This window comes from Coregonus lavaretus, assembly GCF_964263955.1.
Source record: "Coregonus lavaretus genome assembly, chromosome: 25".
NCBI lineage: Eukaryota > Metazoa > Chordata > Actinopteri > Salmoniformes > Salmonidae > Coregonus > Coregonus lavaretus.
In genome coordinates, this window is record NC_140012.1 from 12,275,873 (window position 1) to 12,294,174 (window position 18,302).

The 18,302-nt window shown below is 42.4% G+C and overlaps 1 protein-coding gene and 1 long non-coding RNA gene across 2 annotated transcripts; both read left to right on the top strand.

Moving 5' to 3' along the window:
• Positions 1–13,278: 13,278 nt before the first annotated feature.
• On the top strand, positions 13,279–13,893 carry LOC311100529 (toll-like receptor 13; the record flags this gene model as incomplete). Its single annotated transcript, XM_084141443.1, has 1 exon — positions 13,279–13,893. One exon carries the CDS (start codon positions 13,279–13,281, stop codon positions 13,891–13,893), a length of 615 nt encoding a protein of 204 aa, XP_083997569.1.
• A 2,462-nt stretch (positions 13,894–16,355) lies between these two features.
• LOC311100589 lies at positions 16,356–16,703 on the top strand. Its single transcript, XR_014609834.1, has 2 exons — positions 16,356–16,440; positions 16,529–16,703. It is a non-coding gene; the product is annotated as an uncharacterized lncRNA (long non-coding RNA).
• Positions 16,704–18,302: the final 1,599 nt, after the last annotated feature.

An 18,302-nucleotide genomic window follows, 5' to 3' on the forward strand; every position in this document is an offset into this window, starting at 1 on the left:
GTTGGATGGGGAGCGTCGCTGCACAGCTATTTTCAGGTCTCTCCAGAGATGTTCGATCGGGTTCAAGTCCAGGCTCTGGCTGGGCCATTCAAGGACATTCAGAGACTTGTCCCGAAGCCACTCCTGCATTGTCTTGGCTGTGTGCTTAGGGTCATTGTCCTGTTGGAAGTTGAACCTTCGTCCCAGTCTGAGGTCCTGAGCACTCTGGAGCATGTTTTCATCAAGGATCTCTCTGTACTTTGCTCCGTTCATCTTTCCCTCGATGCTGACTAGTCTCCCAGTCCCTGCCGCTGAAAACAATCCCCACAGCATGATGCTGCCACCACCATGTTTCACTGTAGGGATGGTGCCAGGTTTCCTCCAGACGTGACTGTTGGACATTCAGGCCAAAGAGTTCAATCTTGGTTTCATCAGACCAGAGAATCTTGTTTCTCATGGTCAGAGTCCTTTAGGTGCCTTTTGGCAAACTCCAAGCGGGCTGTCAAGTGCCTTTTAATGAGGAGTGGCTTCCGTCTGGCCACTCTACCAGAAAGGCCTGATTGGTGGAGTGCTGCAGATACGGTTGTCCTTCTGGAAGGTTCTCCCATCTCCACAGAGGAACTCTGGAGCTCTGTCAGAGTGACCATTGGGTACTTGGTCACCTCCCTGACCAAGGCCCTTCTACCCTGATTGCTCAGTTTGGCCGGGCGGCTAGCTCTAGGAAGAGTCTTGGTGGTTCCAAACTTCTTCCATTTAAGAATTATGGAGGCCACTGTGTTCTTGGGGACCTTCAATGCTGCAGAAATGTTTTGGTACCCTTCCCCAGATCTGTGCCTCGACACAATCCTGTCTCGGAGCTCTACGGACAATTCCTTCAACCTCATGGCTTGGTTTTTGCTCTGACATGCACTGTCAACTGTGGGACCTTATATAGACAGGTGTGTGCATTTCCAAATCATGTCCAATCAATTGAATTTACAACAGCTGGACTCCAATCAAGTTGTAGAAACATCTCAAGGATGATCAATGGAAACAGGATGCACCTGAGCTCATTTTCGAGTCTCATAGCAAAGGGTCTGAATACTTATGTAAATAAGGTATTTCTGTTTTTTATTTTTAATCAACTGCTTTGTCATTATGGGGTATTGTGTGTAGATTGATGAGGATTTAAAAAAATAAATACATTTTAGAATAAGACTAATGTAACAAAATGTGGAAAAAGGGAAGGGGTCTTTATACTTTCCGAATGCACTGTATATTCTGCTCTATGTATTTCTGTCAAATGAAATTTAAAAAAAACTAAACAGATTCACTGTAAAACCATAACTGCTGTTCATGCCTCTTTCTCTGTTATATATCAGCAGTCATATTTTCAGTCAGCAAAAATAAAGGTGCTTTATTAAGATAAGATTTAGGAGAAGTGAGAGTTGAGATTAATCTGAAATAAACTTACTGTTGCATCGCTTTGTGTTGTTACAGTCAAAGTCTAACCAGTTCTCCTTTGTGTGTGTGTGTGTGTGTGTGTGTGTGTGTGTGTGTGACCATCTCCTCTATCATTGGGTCTTTTGGATTTACCAGAAAATTACCAACCTAACTGTATACATCTGATATTTGTAGTCCTCTAGAAGGATGAGGCTCTGCCAGTTGACCTGAGATGCTGTACTCAACCAGTTTGTGGAATTTGGAGAAGTCATTGGGATGCGTGTCTTCTCTCATATGTGAAGTGTCATATTGTCGACATCAAAGCTGCTTACTGTAACGTTACCACCATAACAATATCTGGTAAAAAAAATAGAGGCAACCTTCCTCTATAAGTCATCACGCATTTCTCACTCGTCCAACCAGAAACCCAGATGATCCAAAGAGCCAAAACTCCAAACAGAGTGACACTGAGGAGATTCTTCCAGGTGCTTTCAGAGGGCTTTTAGAACTTCAGAAAATGTACCTTTTTTGCTCAAATGATTTTTACTATGTATCCATTCACTCCAATACATTCAATTATTTACATCATCTTAAAACATATAACATATGTTCCTGTTGGTTCTCTACAATATCTCTAGATGTACAGTGGGCGAAAAAAGTATTTAGTCAGCCACCAATTGTGCAAGTTCTCCCACTTAAAAAGATGAGAGAAGCCTGTAATTTTCATCATAGGTACACGTCAACTATGTCAGACAAATTGAGAATGTTTTTCCCAGAAAATCACATTGTAGGATTTTTTATGAATTTATTTGCAAATTATGGTGGAAAATAAGTATTTGGTCACCTACAAACAAGCAAGATTTCTGGCTCTCACAGACCTGTAACTTCTTCTTTAAGAGGCTCCTCTGTCCTCCACTCGTTACCTGTATTAATGGCACCTGTTTGAACTTGTTATCAGTATAAAAGACACCTGTCCACAACCTCAAACAGTCACACTCCAAACTCCACTATGGCCAAGACCAAAGAGCTGTCAAAGGACACCAGAAACAAAATTGTAGACCTGCACCAGGCTGGGAAGACTGAATCTGCAATAGGTAAGCAGCTTGGTTTGAAGAAATCAACTGTGGGAGCAATTATTAGGAAATGGAAGACATACAAGACCACTGATAATCTCCCTCGATCTGGGGCTCCACGCAAGATCTCACCCCGTGGGGTCAAAATGATCACAAGAACGGTGAGCAAAAATCCCAGAACCACACGGGGGGACCTAGTGAATGACCTGCAGAGAGCTGGGACCAAAGTAACAAAGCCTACCATCAGTAACACACTACGCCGCCAGGGACTCAAATCCTGCAGTGCCAGACGTGTCCCCCTGCTTAAGCCAGTACATGTCCAGGCCCGTCTGAAGTTTGCTAGAGTGCATTTGGATGATCCAGAAGAGGATTGGGAGAATGTCATATGGTCAGATGAAACCAAAATAGAACCTTTTGGTAAAAACTCAACTCGTCTTGTTTGGAGGACAAAGAATGCTGAGTATCATCCAAAGAACACCATACCTACTGTGAAGCATGGGGGTGGAAACATCATGCTTTGGGGCTGTTTTTCTGCAAAGGGACCAGGACGACTGATCCGTGTAAAGGAAAGAATGAATGGGGCCATGTATCGTGAGATTTTGAGTGAAAACCTCCTTCCATCAGCAAGGTGAAACGTGGCTGGGTCTTTCAGCATGACAATGATCGCAAACACACCGCCCGGGCAATGAAGGAGTGGCTTCGTAAGAAGCATTTCAAGGTCCTGGAGTGGCCAAGCCAGTCTCCAGATCTAAACCCCATAGAAAATCTTTGGAGGGAGTTGAAAGTCTGTGTAGCCCAGCGACAGCCCCAAAACATCACTGCTCTAGAGGAGATCTACATGGAGGAATGGGCCAAAATACCAGCAACAGTGTGTGAAAACCTTGTGAAGACTTACAGAAAACGTTTGACCTGTGTCATTGCCAACAAAGGGTATATAACAAAGTATTGAGAAACTTTTGTTATTGACCAAATACTTATTTTCCACCATAATTTGCAAATAAATTCATTAAAAATCCTACAATGTGATTTTCTGGATTTCTTTTTCTCATTTTGTCTGTCATAGTTGACGTGTACCTATGATGAAAATTACAGGCCTCTCTCATCTTTTTAAGTGGGAGAACTTGCACAATTGTTGGCTGACTAAATACTTTTTTCCCCCACTGTAGTTGATGGGATTAAACAATTTACCACTCTTTTGATAATGCAGGGCCAAAATTACTTGACAGAGGTTTTATGTAGTGTAGTAAATAACACATCTTCACTGACATTCCTGGGCTATCTCATGAATTGATGTGATGTGTTTAGGTAAGCAGACACCTGGGGCGATTGATTTGTGAGTTGCTCTTCGTGCCCGCTCCCATACCCTATAATTCTGTATCTCTTTGTGACTAATTTGTAAACAGGTAGACCCTGATTGGCCGATGAGTGGCAACAATGATTAGAAGCACCTGCTGCTCATCTGTTGTTCTTTACAAATGCTGTTTTGAATGAAAGACAATTGTACCAACACACTGAAGAAGGCTGTAAAGCCGAAATGTCTATGTACACTATCCATGATGCAGTAAAAAAATAAGCATTACGCTACATAGTTTTGAGTGCGAACCCATATGGTAGAAAATGACGAGATTAGGTTTTAATACTGTTTATGCATCGAATAAGGTTTGATAAATACTTTCTCACTTTGTGTCTATGTGAACTGAGTTGCCTCTGGAGCTTGGGCTGGCAATTGATTTATGATGGCTAGGTGGTAAAACCTAAAGCCTACATTCCATAGATTGAATTGGTGTTTGTGTACTATGAGGTACCAGGGAGGAGATAGCTCTGGTATGGATAGCTGATAAGAATAACCTTGTCTTAGGGGCCAAACCCTGGTTTCTATACAATTAGAATAGTCTTCACAGCAAATGTGAATCTGGCTGGGCAATACTCCTTTCTCACATACCAAACCTCACTTTTTGACCCATTCCAGCATATCTGTTTTTTGTCACGTACTCAGGAGGATGTTCTTGGTCTATTAAGGTTGTAAACCCTACTTTGCTCGTTGGGCTCTCAACGATCACCTACGGGTGGTCATTGACCAGCTCCATTATTGGAATAATTAATCGATATTAAAGTATGATTGTTTGAAGAAACGACTGTGTCTCTCCTACTTGGTTGGAATTTCCACGACACCCATTACACCTCTTTGTTTGTCTGAATTCGCAGATTTTACGCACCAGCCAAGCTTCTGGGAGAGCGCGATGGTTCTCTTTTGATTAGTCATGTTGTCTGAGATTGCCACTCTGAGTAGCCCAAACTATCTAATGCAACTAGATATGCGATCCCAAGTTTCTATGGTCTTGAAGATATTGTCTTGACTTTCCCTCATCTAAAGACCACAGGTAAAGGTGGGTTTGCAGGTTTTAAAAACATTTCATTTCTTAGTATGCCTCTAAATTATTATAGATGAGATGCAATCAGGGTTGCCAGGTCTGGGCAAAATTTGTATCGCAATGACTACTCAAAACCCGCCCACAAGGCCTTAAAACTATCCCTTTTTTTTCAGCAGCAAGAGAGGAGTTGCCACATTTAGCCAATAAACAATTTTTCCATAATGTTATCAAGCAAATTAAGAAGGAATATCAACATAACTTGTTACGACGTAAGAAGCTAAATTCGGTTTTCCATCAAAATAATAATTATTGTGAGCTAACGTGACTGATAAACGAATTTGAATATGTCGCAAGAGAAAACATAATTTGCTTTTGTTAAACTCGCCAGATCATTTTCCATTAATGGATGTTAACTCGTTTGACTGCTATGTTGTGTGTATGTACTGACATGTATGTGTAAGTGATAGATGCACACACACACACTACATGTTCATGTTTTGAAATGTAAATTGTAAAGTATTTTATCTGTAATGTCTTTTTTGTTATGTATCGGACCCTAGTAAGGCTAGCTGTCGCCATTGGCGTCGGCTAATGGGGATCCTAATAAATCAAAAAATTGAATTGTCAATAAATACCTTAAGTGCATGTGCATAACTATAGATAAATCCAACAGTAAAGTTTCAGGGATGAAAGTTGTACATAGGATCTCTAAATCTCTGAGCAAGAAACACTTGGACGAACTTCAAAAAACAAATGTTAGGCTATTTTCTGGCAATTGTGCTGTTATTATGTGCCCGATGTTAAGACTACAAACCAATATAAATGGCCTATTTTCAAGATTGACTTGTCATTTCAATAGGCATAGGCTAGGCCTACTGACTAAAATCTGTGTTTATGATTGTAATTCAAATTTGCCATGGTTTGGTTAGCTAGATGTAGGTAGCCTATAGCCCCTGATAGCCTACAGTAGCCTAAGCAATATGTCAAATGAACGATTTAGCAGCTTGCTTAGTTGAAATTGACAGACTAATGTATTTAACATGAATAGCGAGGTAAGAAGTGCTTCTGTTTGCCCAATAGCCTGCTGGAACCCGCTACTGAGGATGGGGTCGTAATTTCAATCATTTAATAATATTTTAATAATATGGATATCAACTAAATAGGTATTTAAAAAAAAAAACCTGTAGCCTAATCTGACTGACAGTTACCTTCAATCTAATGCATTCTAACAACCGCTGATCTGCAATTGTGATAGAACTGTGACCATGATCACAATTGATAACTTCCAATTTCATTAACTATACATGGCCATTAATAATTGCATAATAACACAAGGCTACAACAACAACAAACTGAAGTTATAAGCTATTTATTACATCCTTTGCCAGCTCCAGGAAGGATACACAAGTGGCACAAATTGATTTGCAATGACTCCAGTGATATCGTCATTTTTGTTGTATCAAATGGTAGGCTACAGTAGCTTACATAGGCATATAAATTGATAGGCTACTTAATGGCCAACATATGTATCATTCTCCACATTTAATATCAGTTTCATTGGGGACATTTCCCCATAACAGAAGCACGTGAGGGAGTTCCATAACTTCCATTTAAAATGTCCATACATTTACATTTACGTCATTTAGCAGACGCTCTTATCCAGAGCGACTTACAAATTGGTGCATTCACCCTATAGCCAGTGGGATAACCACTTTACAATTTTTTATTTTTTTTTGTATTTTTAAATATTTATTAAATATTATAATTTTTATTTTGTTCATATTTATGTTTTTTTATTATGAGTTTTTTTTTTTTTTTTGGGGGGGTGGGGGGTAGAAGGATTACTTTATCCTATCCCAGGTATTCCTTAAAGAGGTGGGGTTTCAAATGTCTCCGGAAGGTGGTGAGTGACTCCGCTGTCCTGGCGTCGTGAGGGAGCTTGTTCCACCATTTTGGTGCCAGAGCAGCGAACAGTTTTGACTGGGCTGAGCGGGAACTATGCTTCCGCAGAGGAAGGGGAGCCAGCAGGCCAGATGTGGATGAACGCAATGCCCTCGTTTGGGTGTAGGGACTGATCAGAGCCTGAAGGTAAGGAGGTGCCGTTCCCCTCACTGCTCCATAGGCAAGCACCATGGTCTTGTAACGGATGCGAGCTTCAACTGGAAGCCAGTGGAGTGTGCGGAGGAGGGGGGTGACGTGAGAGAACTTGGGAAGGTTGAACACCAGACGGGCTGCGGCATTCTACGGGCTGCGTCCACTAGCGCAGCGCTCGAACTGAGCATGCGTAAAACATTTAGCTTGATATGGTTTTCCATAAGCAAAGTTTGCTGGTTTGCTGGTTTTCCTTTTGTAGTCCGTGATGTAGTCCGTGATTGTCTGTAGACCCTGCCACATACGTCTCGTGTCTGAGCCGTTGAATTGCGACTCCACTTTGTCTCTATACTGATGTTTTTCCAGTTTAATTGCCTTGTGGAGTGAGTAGCTACACTGTTTGTATTCTGCCATATTCCCAGTCACCTTGCCATGGTTAAATGCGGTGGTTCGCGCTTTCAGCTTTGCGCGAATGCTGCCATCTATCCACGGTTTCTGGTTAGGGTAGGTTTTAATAGTCACAGTTGGCACAACATCACCTATACACTCAGTCACGGTTTCAGTGTATTCGTCTAAATTATTTTCGCAAGCTACAAGGAACATATCCCAGTCCGTGTGATCAAAACAAGTGTGGATTCCGATTAGTCAGACCAGCGTTGAATAGTCCTTAGCACGGGTACTTCCTGTTTAAGTTTCTGCCTATAGGAAGGGAGTTGAAAAATGGAGTCGTGGTCAGATTTGCCGAAAGGAGGGCGGGGGAGGGCCTTATAACCATCCTGGAAGTTCGAATAGCAATGGTCGAGGATTTTAGCAGCGCGAGTACAACAGTCGATATGTTGATAGAACTTCGGAAGCCTAGTCCTCAAATTTGCTTTGTTAAAATCCCCCGCTACAATAAATGCAGCCTCAGGATATGTGGTTTCCAGTTCGCATAAAGTCTAGTGATGTTTTTTGAGGGCCGTCGTGGTGTCGGCTTGAGGGGGGATATACACGGCCGTGACTATAACTGAAATATAACCGATAATACGGTCGGCATTTGATTGTGAGGTATTCTTGGTCGGGTGAACAGAAGGACTTGAGTTCCTGTATTTTACTACAATTACACCATGTCGTTAATCATGAAACACACACCTCCACCCTTCTGCTTCCCGGAGAGATATTTTTTCCTGTCTGCTTGATGAACTGAGAACCCATCTGGCTGGACAAATTTCAACAGAATATCCCTAGAGAGCCATGTTTCCGTGAAACAAAGTATGTTACAGGCCTTGATGTCTCTCTGTCGATTTAGGACTCATTTTACTGTGGATATAGATACTTCTGTACCTGTTTCCTCCAGCATCTTCACAAGGTCCTTTGCTGTATCAAATTTTATTTGTCACATACTCGTGTTTAGCAGATGTTATTGTGGGTGTAGCGAAATGCTTGTGCTTCTAGCTCCGACAGTGCAGTAATATCTAACAGGTAATATCTAACAATTTCACAACATATACCCAATACAGTAAGGAATGGAATATAAGAATATATACATATAATGGCAAGCAATGACAGAGCGGCATGGAATAAGATACAGTAGAATATTATAGAATACAGTATATACAGTATCTCACAAAAGTGAGTACACCCCTCACATTTTTGTAAATATTTGAGTATATCTTTTCATGTGACAACACTGAAGAAATGACACTTTGCTACAATGTAAAGTAGTGAGTGTACAGCTTGTATAACAGTGTACATTTGCTGTCCCCTCAAAATAACACAACACACTGCCATTAATGTCTAAACCGCTGGCTACAAAAGTGAGTACACCCCTAAATGAAAAATGTCAAAATTGGGGCCAAAGTGTCAATATTTTGTGTGGCCACCATCATTTTCCAGCACTGCCTTAACCCTCTTGGGCATGGAGTTCACCAGAGCTTCACAGGTTTCCACTGGAGTCCTCTTCCACTCCATGACGACATCACGGAGCTGGTGGATGTTAGAAACCTTGCACTCCTCCACCTTCCGTTTGAGGATGCCTCCCTTGATAAAAATAATAATTAAATAATAGCCAATCAGTGTTGAGCTAAACTGAGTGAGCTCAGCTGTGAATGGTCCTGGCGCACCAAAAAAAAGTGTCAAGGGAAGCAAGTTTGGATTTGGCTTCACACCAATCACATCACCAGAATCCAAAAGTCATTGAGAGAATAATGTTGAAATGTTGCATCTAGTTGTGTTGTTATCCTCTGGTGGCTAGCTAGCTAGCTTAAATCTTCCCATTCCTAAATTAGCCATGGATGGAGATAGGGATTTGGACTTGTGGTTTTCCTTAATTCTCTGTACTGGTCAATGATTATAACAGCAATTCTGATCCAATCATAAATGCATACATTGTGCCCCTGGCCTGAGAGGATGGAAGTTCAACATGAAGCTAAATGTAGTAGGCCTGGCGCATCATTGGCCATGAAAGGAAGTTAGGCTAGCGAGCAAGCATTTTAGCCAGGTAGCCTAGGACAACAAAAAATAAAAGCGTGTACTGTATGACAGGCGGTTTTCTACAAGTAGGGTGAGTCAACATGTTTGTTTCTACTTGCAAGCACGCACACACACACACACACACACACACACACACACACAGACATCAGTACCATGAACAGCCACATCATATTTAGTTTACGTTGATTGGACTAAATTGTTTTGGGTATCTTTTAGTTGTCACTGTATTAGACTAATTATAGGTGATTAGATGATGTTGAAGTTGAAATGATGCTGGATTAGTGGAGGCAGCACCTGTTTTCTTTGGTTTTAAATTAATATTTTAGTAGTCCGAAAATCTCGGAACCATTCATTTGTTTGACCGTGCTGTAGATCATGTAACTGTTTGTTACATGCAATATATTTTGTGGACTTCACCGGACAGATGTTGATCTCCGGTTTTGTGATGAAACAAAGGTGTGGTTGAATATATTCTGCCACTGTGTCTTATTGTCTCTGCCTTAGGACTATATGTCACAGTGTCAAGGCATATGAACTAACAGGTTATAGAGAAAACAACGCAATTATCACAACACATAGGTTGTAATATGTTTTTTAATTTTTCTGGCTTGGCTTCCCCAGTGATTTTACCCACGCACCGCTATCGGCTTCCAACAATTGTAGGATAGGATATTGATTGCGTTGTTATATGCCTACCCACTGATCAAGTATAATCGTAAGAAAAGTGTGATCCTCTTTTTTTAACTTTACTCGTTAACTCCCACCGTACGGCTACTTGTAGACAAAATGAAAATTTGACCCACTTGTATTTAGTAGCATGTTAACTTGAATGGGCCAAGTCAGCTGCAACAGTCAGGTCAGGGAAGTTGGAGCTAGCATTTTCAAATTGGGCATGTTAGCTAATGTAAAACACAACAACTTGGAAAGTAACTTTTTTCCCTTAAGTAATCATACAGTATTTTTACATTACAATAAAGTGAAGGGTTTAAAATATCCAAAACAACCAAAATCTCAATTTCCACAAAAACTGATTTTCGTTGCATTTAGTATTTTTCCCAATAATGAGTCGGCTCGACATCCGATGGGTTCTGGTAGGCCACCTCACATTTACTCTGCTCTATGTATTTCTGTCAATTGAAATTCTGTTCACCTTTAAAAATAAACTGATTCACTTGAAAACCAAACCTGCTGTTCATGCCTCTTTCTCAGTTATCTATCAGCAGTCACATTTTCACTCAGCATAGACAAAGATGCTTCTGTAAAATAAGATTTAGAAGAAGTGAGAGCTGAGATTAATCTAAAATAAATCTTACTGTGGCATCCCATTGTGTTGGTGCAGTCAAAGTCTAACCAGTTTTCCTGTGTGTGTGTGTGTGTGTTGTGTGTGTTGTGGGGTGCAAGTATGCTGTGAAGTTTCTAGTGAAGTGTCTTTCCTGTCAAAATTGATATGGAGACATTTAAAGTCTCTGACAACTATCTCAGCTGTCATATTGAGCTGCAACTCCCATAGCATTGTCTGTAGCTTCATCTTGGAAAAAATCAGCTATACCGTCGGACAGTCCAGAAACCAGCTCAACTATCATTGGGTTTGTTGCGTTTACCACAAAATTATTAGTCTTACTGGATACAGTGGATATTTGTAGTCCTCTAGAAGTATGAGGCTCATCAGTATCACTCAGTTTGGAGTTGTGGCTCTTTGGATTATCTGTGTTTCCAGTTGGACTAGTGAGAAATGCGTGATGACTGATGGTTTTACAATTCTGTGGAGGGGCGATGATTGTCACAATGGTAACCTTACGGTGAGCTGCATGGATGTGGACAATGTGACACTTCAGCTAGCCATGTTCCCCATTTCCATCCAGACCCTGTGTGTCAGGATGAGAAACAAATCCATTCTGCATCCCAACGATTTCTCCAGATTCAACAAACTGGTTGAGCTCCGCATCTCAGGTCAACCGGCAGAGATTCTTCCAGGTGCTTTCAGAGGGCTTTTTGGACTTCAGAAACTGAGTCTTATTTGCTCTTTAAACTTATCCATTCATTCAAATACATTCAAGGATTTACATAATCTTAAACAATTAATAATATCTTCATGTTCGTTCTCTGCAATAGCTCTGGATGCATTTGCTGGATTGAAACAATTGACCACTCTTATGATAATTCAGGTAATTAGTTACTTGTCAGATATAAAGAGCTTGTCAGGGGTTTTATGTAGAATAGTTAATAACACATCTTCACTGACTTCTCTGGTCCTGTCGGCTGACATTGCCACTCTGAGTAGCCCAAAGTGTATCGTGTCTAACGGGACTACTTATGAGAACCCGAGTTTCTATGGTCTTCAAGATATTGTCTTGATTTTCCCTCATCTAAAGACCATAGGTAAAGGTGTGTTTGAAGGTTTTATAAACATTTCAGCACTTAGTATGCCTCTAAATGATGTACTGCAGATGCAACTACTGCAGTCGGGTGTCAGAAAAGTGGAATCATTTGAATTCTGGCAGAAGGATAGTGACTTAAAGTCGATGTGTGAAATTGTCTATCAACTCTCAACTTCTTCTGTTTCATTATTTACGGATCATGTCAACTTCTCAATTTCTGCTATTCAAAATTGCATGACACTTCGACAAATGCGCCTTGAGAAAATCCATATTTCACAAGTATTTATTGATCTGAGCTTTATCCATGTCTTGAGGAATCTCCAGATGTTGTCTGTTTATGAATATTCCTTGAACAATACAAGATTTACATCCCTTTGCAAAACTCAAACTAGTCCTATCTTGTGGTTAAAAATCATTTTATTTCATTTTAATAGTATTTTTAGCATACATCATGGACAGTTCTTTTGCATGAAAAACCTGGAAGAACTTGACTTGAAATATAATAAAATCTCCACCATTGAAAACTTTGCCTTTCTGGGATTGCAGAAGTTACGACTTTTAAACCTAGGTCATAACCAATTATCTGAAATCAAATCATTTAATTTCTTTGATCTGCGCTGCTTAAAGTACCTCAATCTGGAGGCAAATCCACTGGTGCACATTGAAGCATTATCTTTTGCTCACTTTAGTTTAATACAGAATGTGTCTCTGGGAGACCTGAACTTCCCTCCAGAATCCAAGATTGAGCTGAATCTGACATGTGTATTTGGCAGCATACCTCGGGGACTGACATACCTCTACATCAGCTCTGGCAGAAGGCCCATGACTCTTATTATTGGGGGCGATGGTGCCCCGAACCCAGGCTTGGGCCTGCATGTCCACGGCGAGACAGTGTCTTTTCAGGACTGTGAGAGGCCTTTCTTTAGGACTGTCATTGAGCTAACTGCGAGGACAGAGCGGATCCTGTGTGGGTCCATCTTTGCTGGGAGCTACTTCAAATTCCTTCAACGCTTCAAGCTAGAATCAAAGCTTTCAACTTTATTTGTGGATCTAACCAGTCTGAATACACTTGTGCACTTGAGGGATTTGCAACTTACAGGAGTAGACCTCAATCGGCAGACTGGTCTTGCGATCATGTTTCACAATTTGACCAGACTGGAGACTCTGATGCTCCTTGGCTGCAGGATCGACTACCTGGAAAAGGACATTAGCAAAGACTTACAGTCATTGAGAGAATTACGTTTGGTTATTAACAATGAGCTTACAATCATGGAAGAATTCCCTGAGCCCCTGAAAGGCCTAAAGTATCTGCTTATACAAGATCTACTTTTACGATGCAGTTGCAACAATGCTTGGTTTGATAACTGGGCGAAACGAAATCGACAAGTTCAGGTCATGTTTTGGCATTCTACATTGGGAATGAGGGGAATAAATTGCATAGATGAGCATGGCACTCAGAACTTCCTCAAATACTCCCAAATCCATTGTTCAATGGACGTAGGATTCATTTTGTTTGTTTCCAACACGCTGGGCCTCCTGCTCTTCATGCTGGTGGTGCTGCTACATCACCTGGCTGGCCAGTATCTGCTGGCTCTATTCTACATCGCTCGCGGCTGGTTGGAGGAGGCCGTGTTTCGGAACAACAAGGGACGCTACATGTACGACGCCTTTGTCTCTTACAGTGGGAAAGATGAGCACTGGGTGGTGGAGGAGCTTCTGCCCAACATGGAACAACGAGGTCCCCCTTTCCTGCGCCTGTGTCTGCACAGCAGAGACTTCCAGCTGGGGAAGGACATTGTGGACAACATCACAGACAGTCTCTACAGCAGCCGCCGGACTGTATGCTTGGTCAGCCGCCACTACCTCCGCAGCAACTGGTGCTCTTTGGAGATGAAGCTGGCCACTGACCGGCTGCGGCTGGAGCAAAGGGACATCCTCATCCTGGTCTTCTTGGAGGACATCCCTCCTCACCATCTGTCTGCCCACCACAGGCTGGCCAGACTGGTGAAGACCAGGACCTACCTGGACTGGCCAAAAGAGCCAGAACAATACCAAGCTTTTTGGGACCGACTTTGGGTTACGCTGGCGCCAAAACATGGCCCGTGACATGATTACATTTAAAAACTAAAGTACAACTTTTATGAATGGAATGTAACTTAGCTAGGGAAATATATAATGCATCTCCTGTACAAAAAGCCCAAAAGAGCTAAACATGAGTGTCAAACTCATATATATTTTTTTCAAATGTTTTAATCTTTGCTCAAATCATTATTCTGTATGTCGTTATCCTATGTTAATGTCTGCTTCAAATTACTCTTAACTAAATACTTTGAGATGAGTTTCCAGTGGTAATTTTTTTGTTTCGTTGGTAACACTTTGAACCTGCCGTTTTGACATATTAATGGAAGCGTAGAAATGCATCATAAACCATCATGACACATCTCTTAGGTGCATCTCAATTGTCCAAAGGAGCTTCCTCTACTCAGCTTCTCTATTTAGGGTAAGCGTGGGGATTCGAAGAGGAAGCGACTTTAGACAATTGAGACACATCTAAACTAGATAAGACTTCCTGTGTGTTCCTGTGCTACAACGCCCACTGAAGTTATGTCACTGCCATAGACTTCCTTTAGACTGACAGAGATACTTCCACAGTGTTACTGCGTGTTGAGGGGTCTGTCGGGAGGGCTGGGACACATACAGTGAAATTATGTCTGTGGGTCGTGTCTAACCTGCTCATTCAACCCAATTTACAACAGCATCCCCTTGACCAGCCCCTTGAGCCATGTCAATGGAGATACTGTAAGAGTGAGAGGAAGAGGGAAGTAGTGAGAGATAGGGTCACCCTGTTATAAACAGGTCACCTTGACACCGTGCTAGCCTGGCTCAGAGCTGGTGTCTACAGATGTAATTGGTATTGGGATTTTAACCACACACACAGCACACTTCAATATCTGTCCTCTTTAATGTGACATACTTTTCACATACATGCCCTGCCCTTTGTGTATACATTTAACATTTTGACAGTCTCACCTAGATGACACTATTACCTACATAAACTTACAGTAAAACTGACCACAAAAAGTGTAAATTACATTTAGTTTTCAGCATAAAAACACGGACGCACGCATTCACACACACACACCAAGGCCTGGAGTCCCCTTTAGCTAAGAACTATATTCACTGAGCTTGTCTGATGCTTTTGATTAAATAATTAAGACACACAAATGACTAGAGGGAGTCCGACCTGCAATTAATTTGATTGTGCTATTCCAGGCTCAAGACTTGCTGCGCTGTGTTAAAAAAAAAGACAGCGAATGACTGTGACTAGCACCCGTTGTCTCTCTCTCCTCCCTGCTGCAGCGACCACCACAGAACATCAAAGTGTTTATCGCGCTGTCCATGTTGCTGCAGCTGCAACATAATTACAGCCATTTCTGACTGAAAAGTTCTGTTACCGAAATCCCTCATTTGTTTAGGTAAAACATTCCCTATTCCCTCAACCCTTACTCTCTTTACATGACACATGTATGCATCGCAGGCATGTGACCAAATACCTATTCGCACGGGACTAGTATTACTTGAGAACGTTGGTTATGTAATTATTACTCCAGAATGTCCCTTATTCCAGAGGACGATTCGGACGGGATTAGTTTTTTCCAAACTGCCCCCTGTAATTATTTTCTTTTTTTCCCAATATATTGACAGTTATGATGCAAGCCTGGAGGTTGTTATTCTAGGCGTGAAGATACAGTATTTAAACATGTCCAGGTGATAGGGCCACACTGATAACTCGAGCTTGGTTCCCAGGTTTCTAAACAATATCAAACCATCCTATTTCCTATAGTTTCGCCAAAATATTTGAATTGAGGAAGTGTGATCATAATCATTAGAATAGTTTAGCGATCTGCATTATATCCTAAATGCCTTCAGATGTGAGCTAAACAGTGCAATTGCACTTGCGATGCATTTTAAGGCTATGGATGAGAAAGTTAACTTCTCATTTCCAAACGTTTAGGTCAGTTGTATGCTGCTGCTTTGCGATCTATTCACAGCAAGGGTTGCATTAAATAGGCTCAATATTTTTTACTGATGCATTTGGCAATATTCAAGTCATACACACAAAACATATAAACAAAAGCATTCACTGTGAAAGTTGATTGGCTACATGTAGGCCATTCATATATAGGTTATGTGCAGCACTAAATTAAATATCCTTGTCATATGAAGATAAATAATGAAGAGAAATTATAGATAAAACATAGCAGTGCTCATCGGCCATTGGATATAAACATTACACAACAAGTTGGAAATTGCAAATTCAACAATGAGTGGTTTGGAAGGAATCAGAGACTAACTGCAAGCATTGCAAAGCAATCACTAGTGTTATGTGGGCAGCTTGTCTCTCCCTTTTCTGTTTCCCTTCCTCCTTGTTTTGTCCCCTCTTTTTCTGTTGTATGTGTGTTTGTCCCCTTTATGTGGGTGTGTCTGGAGTGGAGCAGGGGGCGTGCTCAGGATCTGCCTCTCCTGTGCAGCTGCGGGTTGTTTCCAGTGATTCCTGCCTACGCAGCTGCATCCTATTCTCTCATCAACCTGCACTACTTATTCCTGGGCATGGCTCTCCACCGGCGCCAGATCGTTGTTCTTACCAGAGCGGTAACTTGGCTCACCAGTAAAGTTATTTTGTCTTTGTCTTTTGCCTGGCTCTCCACTCTCCTTAACCCGTCGTTTGTTTTGTCTTCAGTTCAACATACCTCCCAACCTGCCTGCCTTCCTGCCTGTCGGTCTGCCTGCCTGCCTGCCTGCCTGCCTCAGCCTCTCCTTCCTCCGGAGCCGACTAGCCCACTCTGTTCCTTTACTTCAGTTGTTTTTGGACCAAGACAATTTGAACTTTTATTAAAATATTTTTGTTTCTTCCACTCCCTTTGTCGTGTTGGTTTCTCTGAGTGTTGGGTTGTACCATAGCCATAACAGAACGATCTGGCCATGGACCCAACAGAGAAACAGCACGGGGCAAACCAAGACAGCTTCCAACAAGCTATCCAGGCTCAAGGAACGTTGCTAGGACAGCATGACCAGTTGATTCGGACTCTTGTGGAAGATAATCATCAACTGCTGAACCAGGTGACTCAGTTAACTACACACGTCTCTAAATTGTCTGTTATCAGTTCTCCATCTCTCTCTGACCCCCAGTTTGATGCACCCCAAGTTGTTTCCTCGGACACTTGGCAGGCTTCGTTCCGTCGGGAACCCCCTGTCACGTCGCCTGAACCGTTCAATGGAGAATTGGACAAGTGCCGGGGATTTTTGCTTCAGTGTGACTTGATTTTTCGGCAGAGACCACTGTCATTTTCTACTGATTCATCTAAGGTACATTATGTTCTGGGGCTGTTAAGAGGGAAAGCTCTGGTTTGGGCTGAGGCTGTGTGTTCAGATCAAACTTTGACTGGATTGACTTTTGCTGATTTCTCTGCTAAATTGAAGACTGTTTTTGACCATCCTGACCATGTGGGTAATTCCTCCAAGATACTTTTTAATTTGAGGCAGGGTTCTAACAGTGTGGCAGAGTACTCTATTGAGTTCTGGACGTTGGCAGCGGACTCCAAGTGGAACAATGTGGCACTTCAAGGAGCATTTCTAAACGGTTTGAATGAAGCCATTAAGGATGAACTGGCTGCTCGTGATGAGCCACATGATTTACATTCTCTCGTTTCCCTGTCCATCAAGCTAGACAATCGGTTGCGGGAGAGGCGTCGGGAGAGAGGCGATGGGCCACATCTAGGAGGACGAGTTCCCCAGCCTCCAACCACTCGAGTCTCGCCTCTCCGGAGTCGGCAGCTTCTTGTTCCTGATTCCATCCCGAGCACAGAGGAGGAACCTATGCAAGTGGGTCGAGCTCGACTACCTCCAGCTGAGCGGCAACGGCGCCTCCAGGCGGGTGAGTGCCTGTACTGTGGAGACGCCACACACATTCTGGCTACATGCCCTAAGCGGCCAAAAGACAAGGCTCGCTCGTAACGGTGGGTCTACTTGCGAGCCCAGAGTTAGATCCTGAACCCATCATTCCCCGATTACAAGTACCTGTAACCTTACGTTTCCAGAGTCATTCCCTGCCACTCTCAGCTCTCATAGACTCAGGTGCAGAAGATAACTTTATTAGCCACCAGTTCGTTACACAAGCTCGTATCCCCATGGAGCCACTACCTACCCCCATCCGGGTCACAGCCCTTGATGGGCGCCTCCTCGCGGAGATAACTCATCAAACCACCCCCGTTTCCCTAGTGATTTCTGGCAATCATTGTGAAAGCATTCAGCTAAGAGTTATGTCTGGCTCAGCTACCTCCCTAATCCTTGGCTTCCCCTGGTTGGCTCTTCACAACCCACAAATTGATTGGACACGTCACACCATTTTCAGTTGGAGCACTAACTGCCATTCCGAGTGCCTGAGGTCAGCGGTTCCCCCCACTAAGTGTAACCCAACTCCTCCCTCAGCTCCTCTTGATCTGTCATCTGTCCCC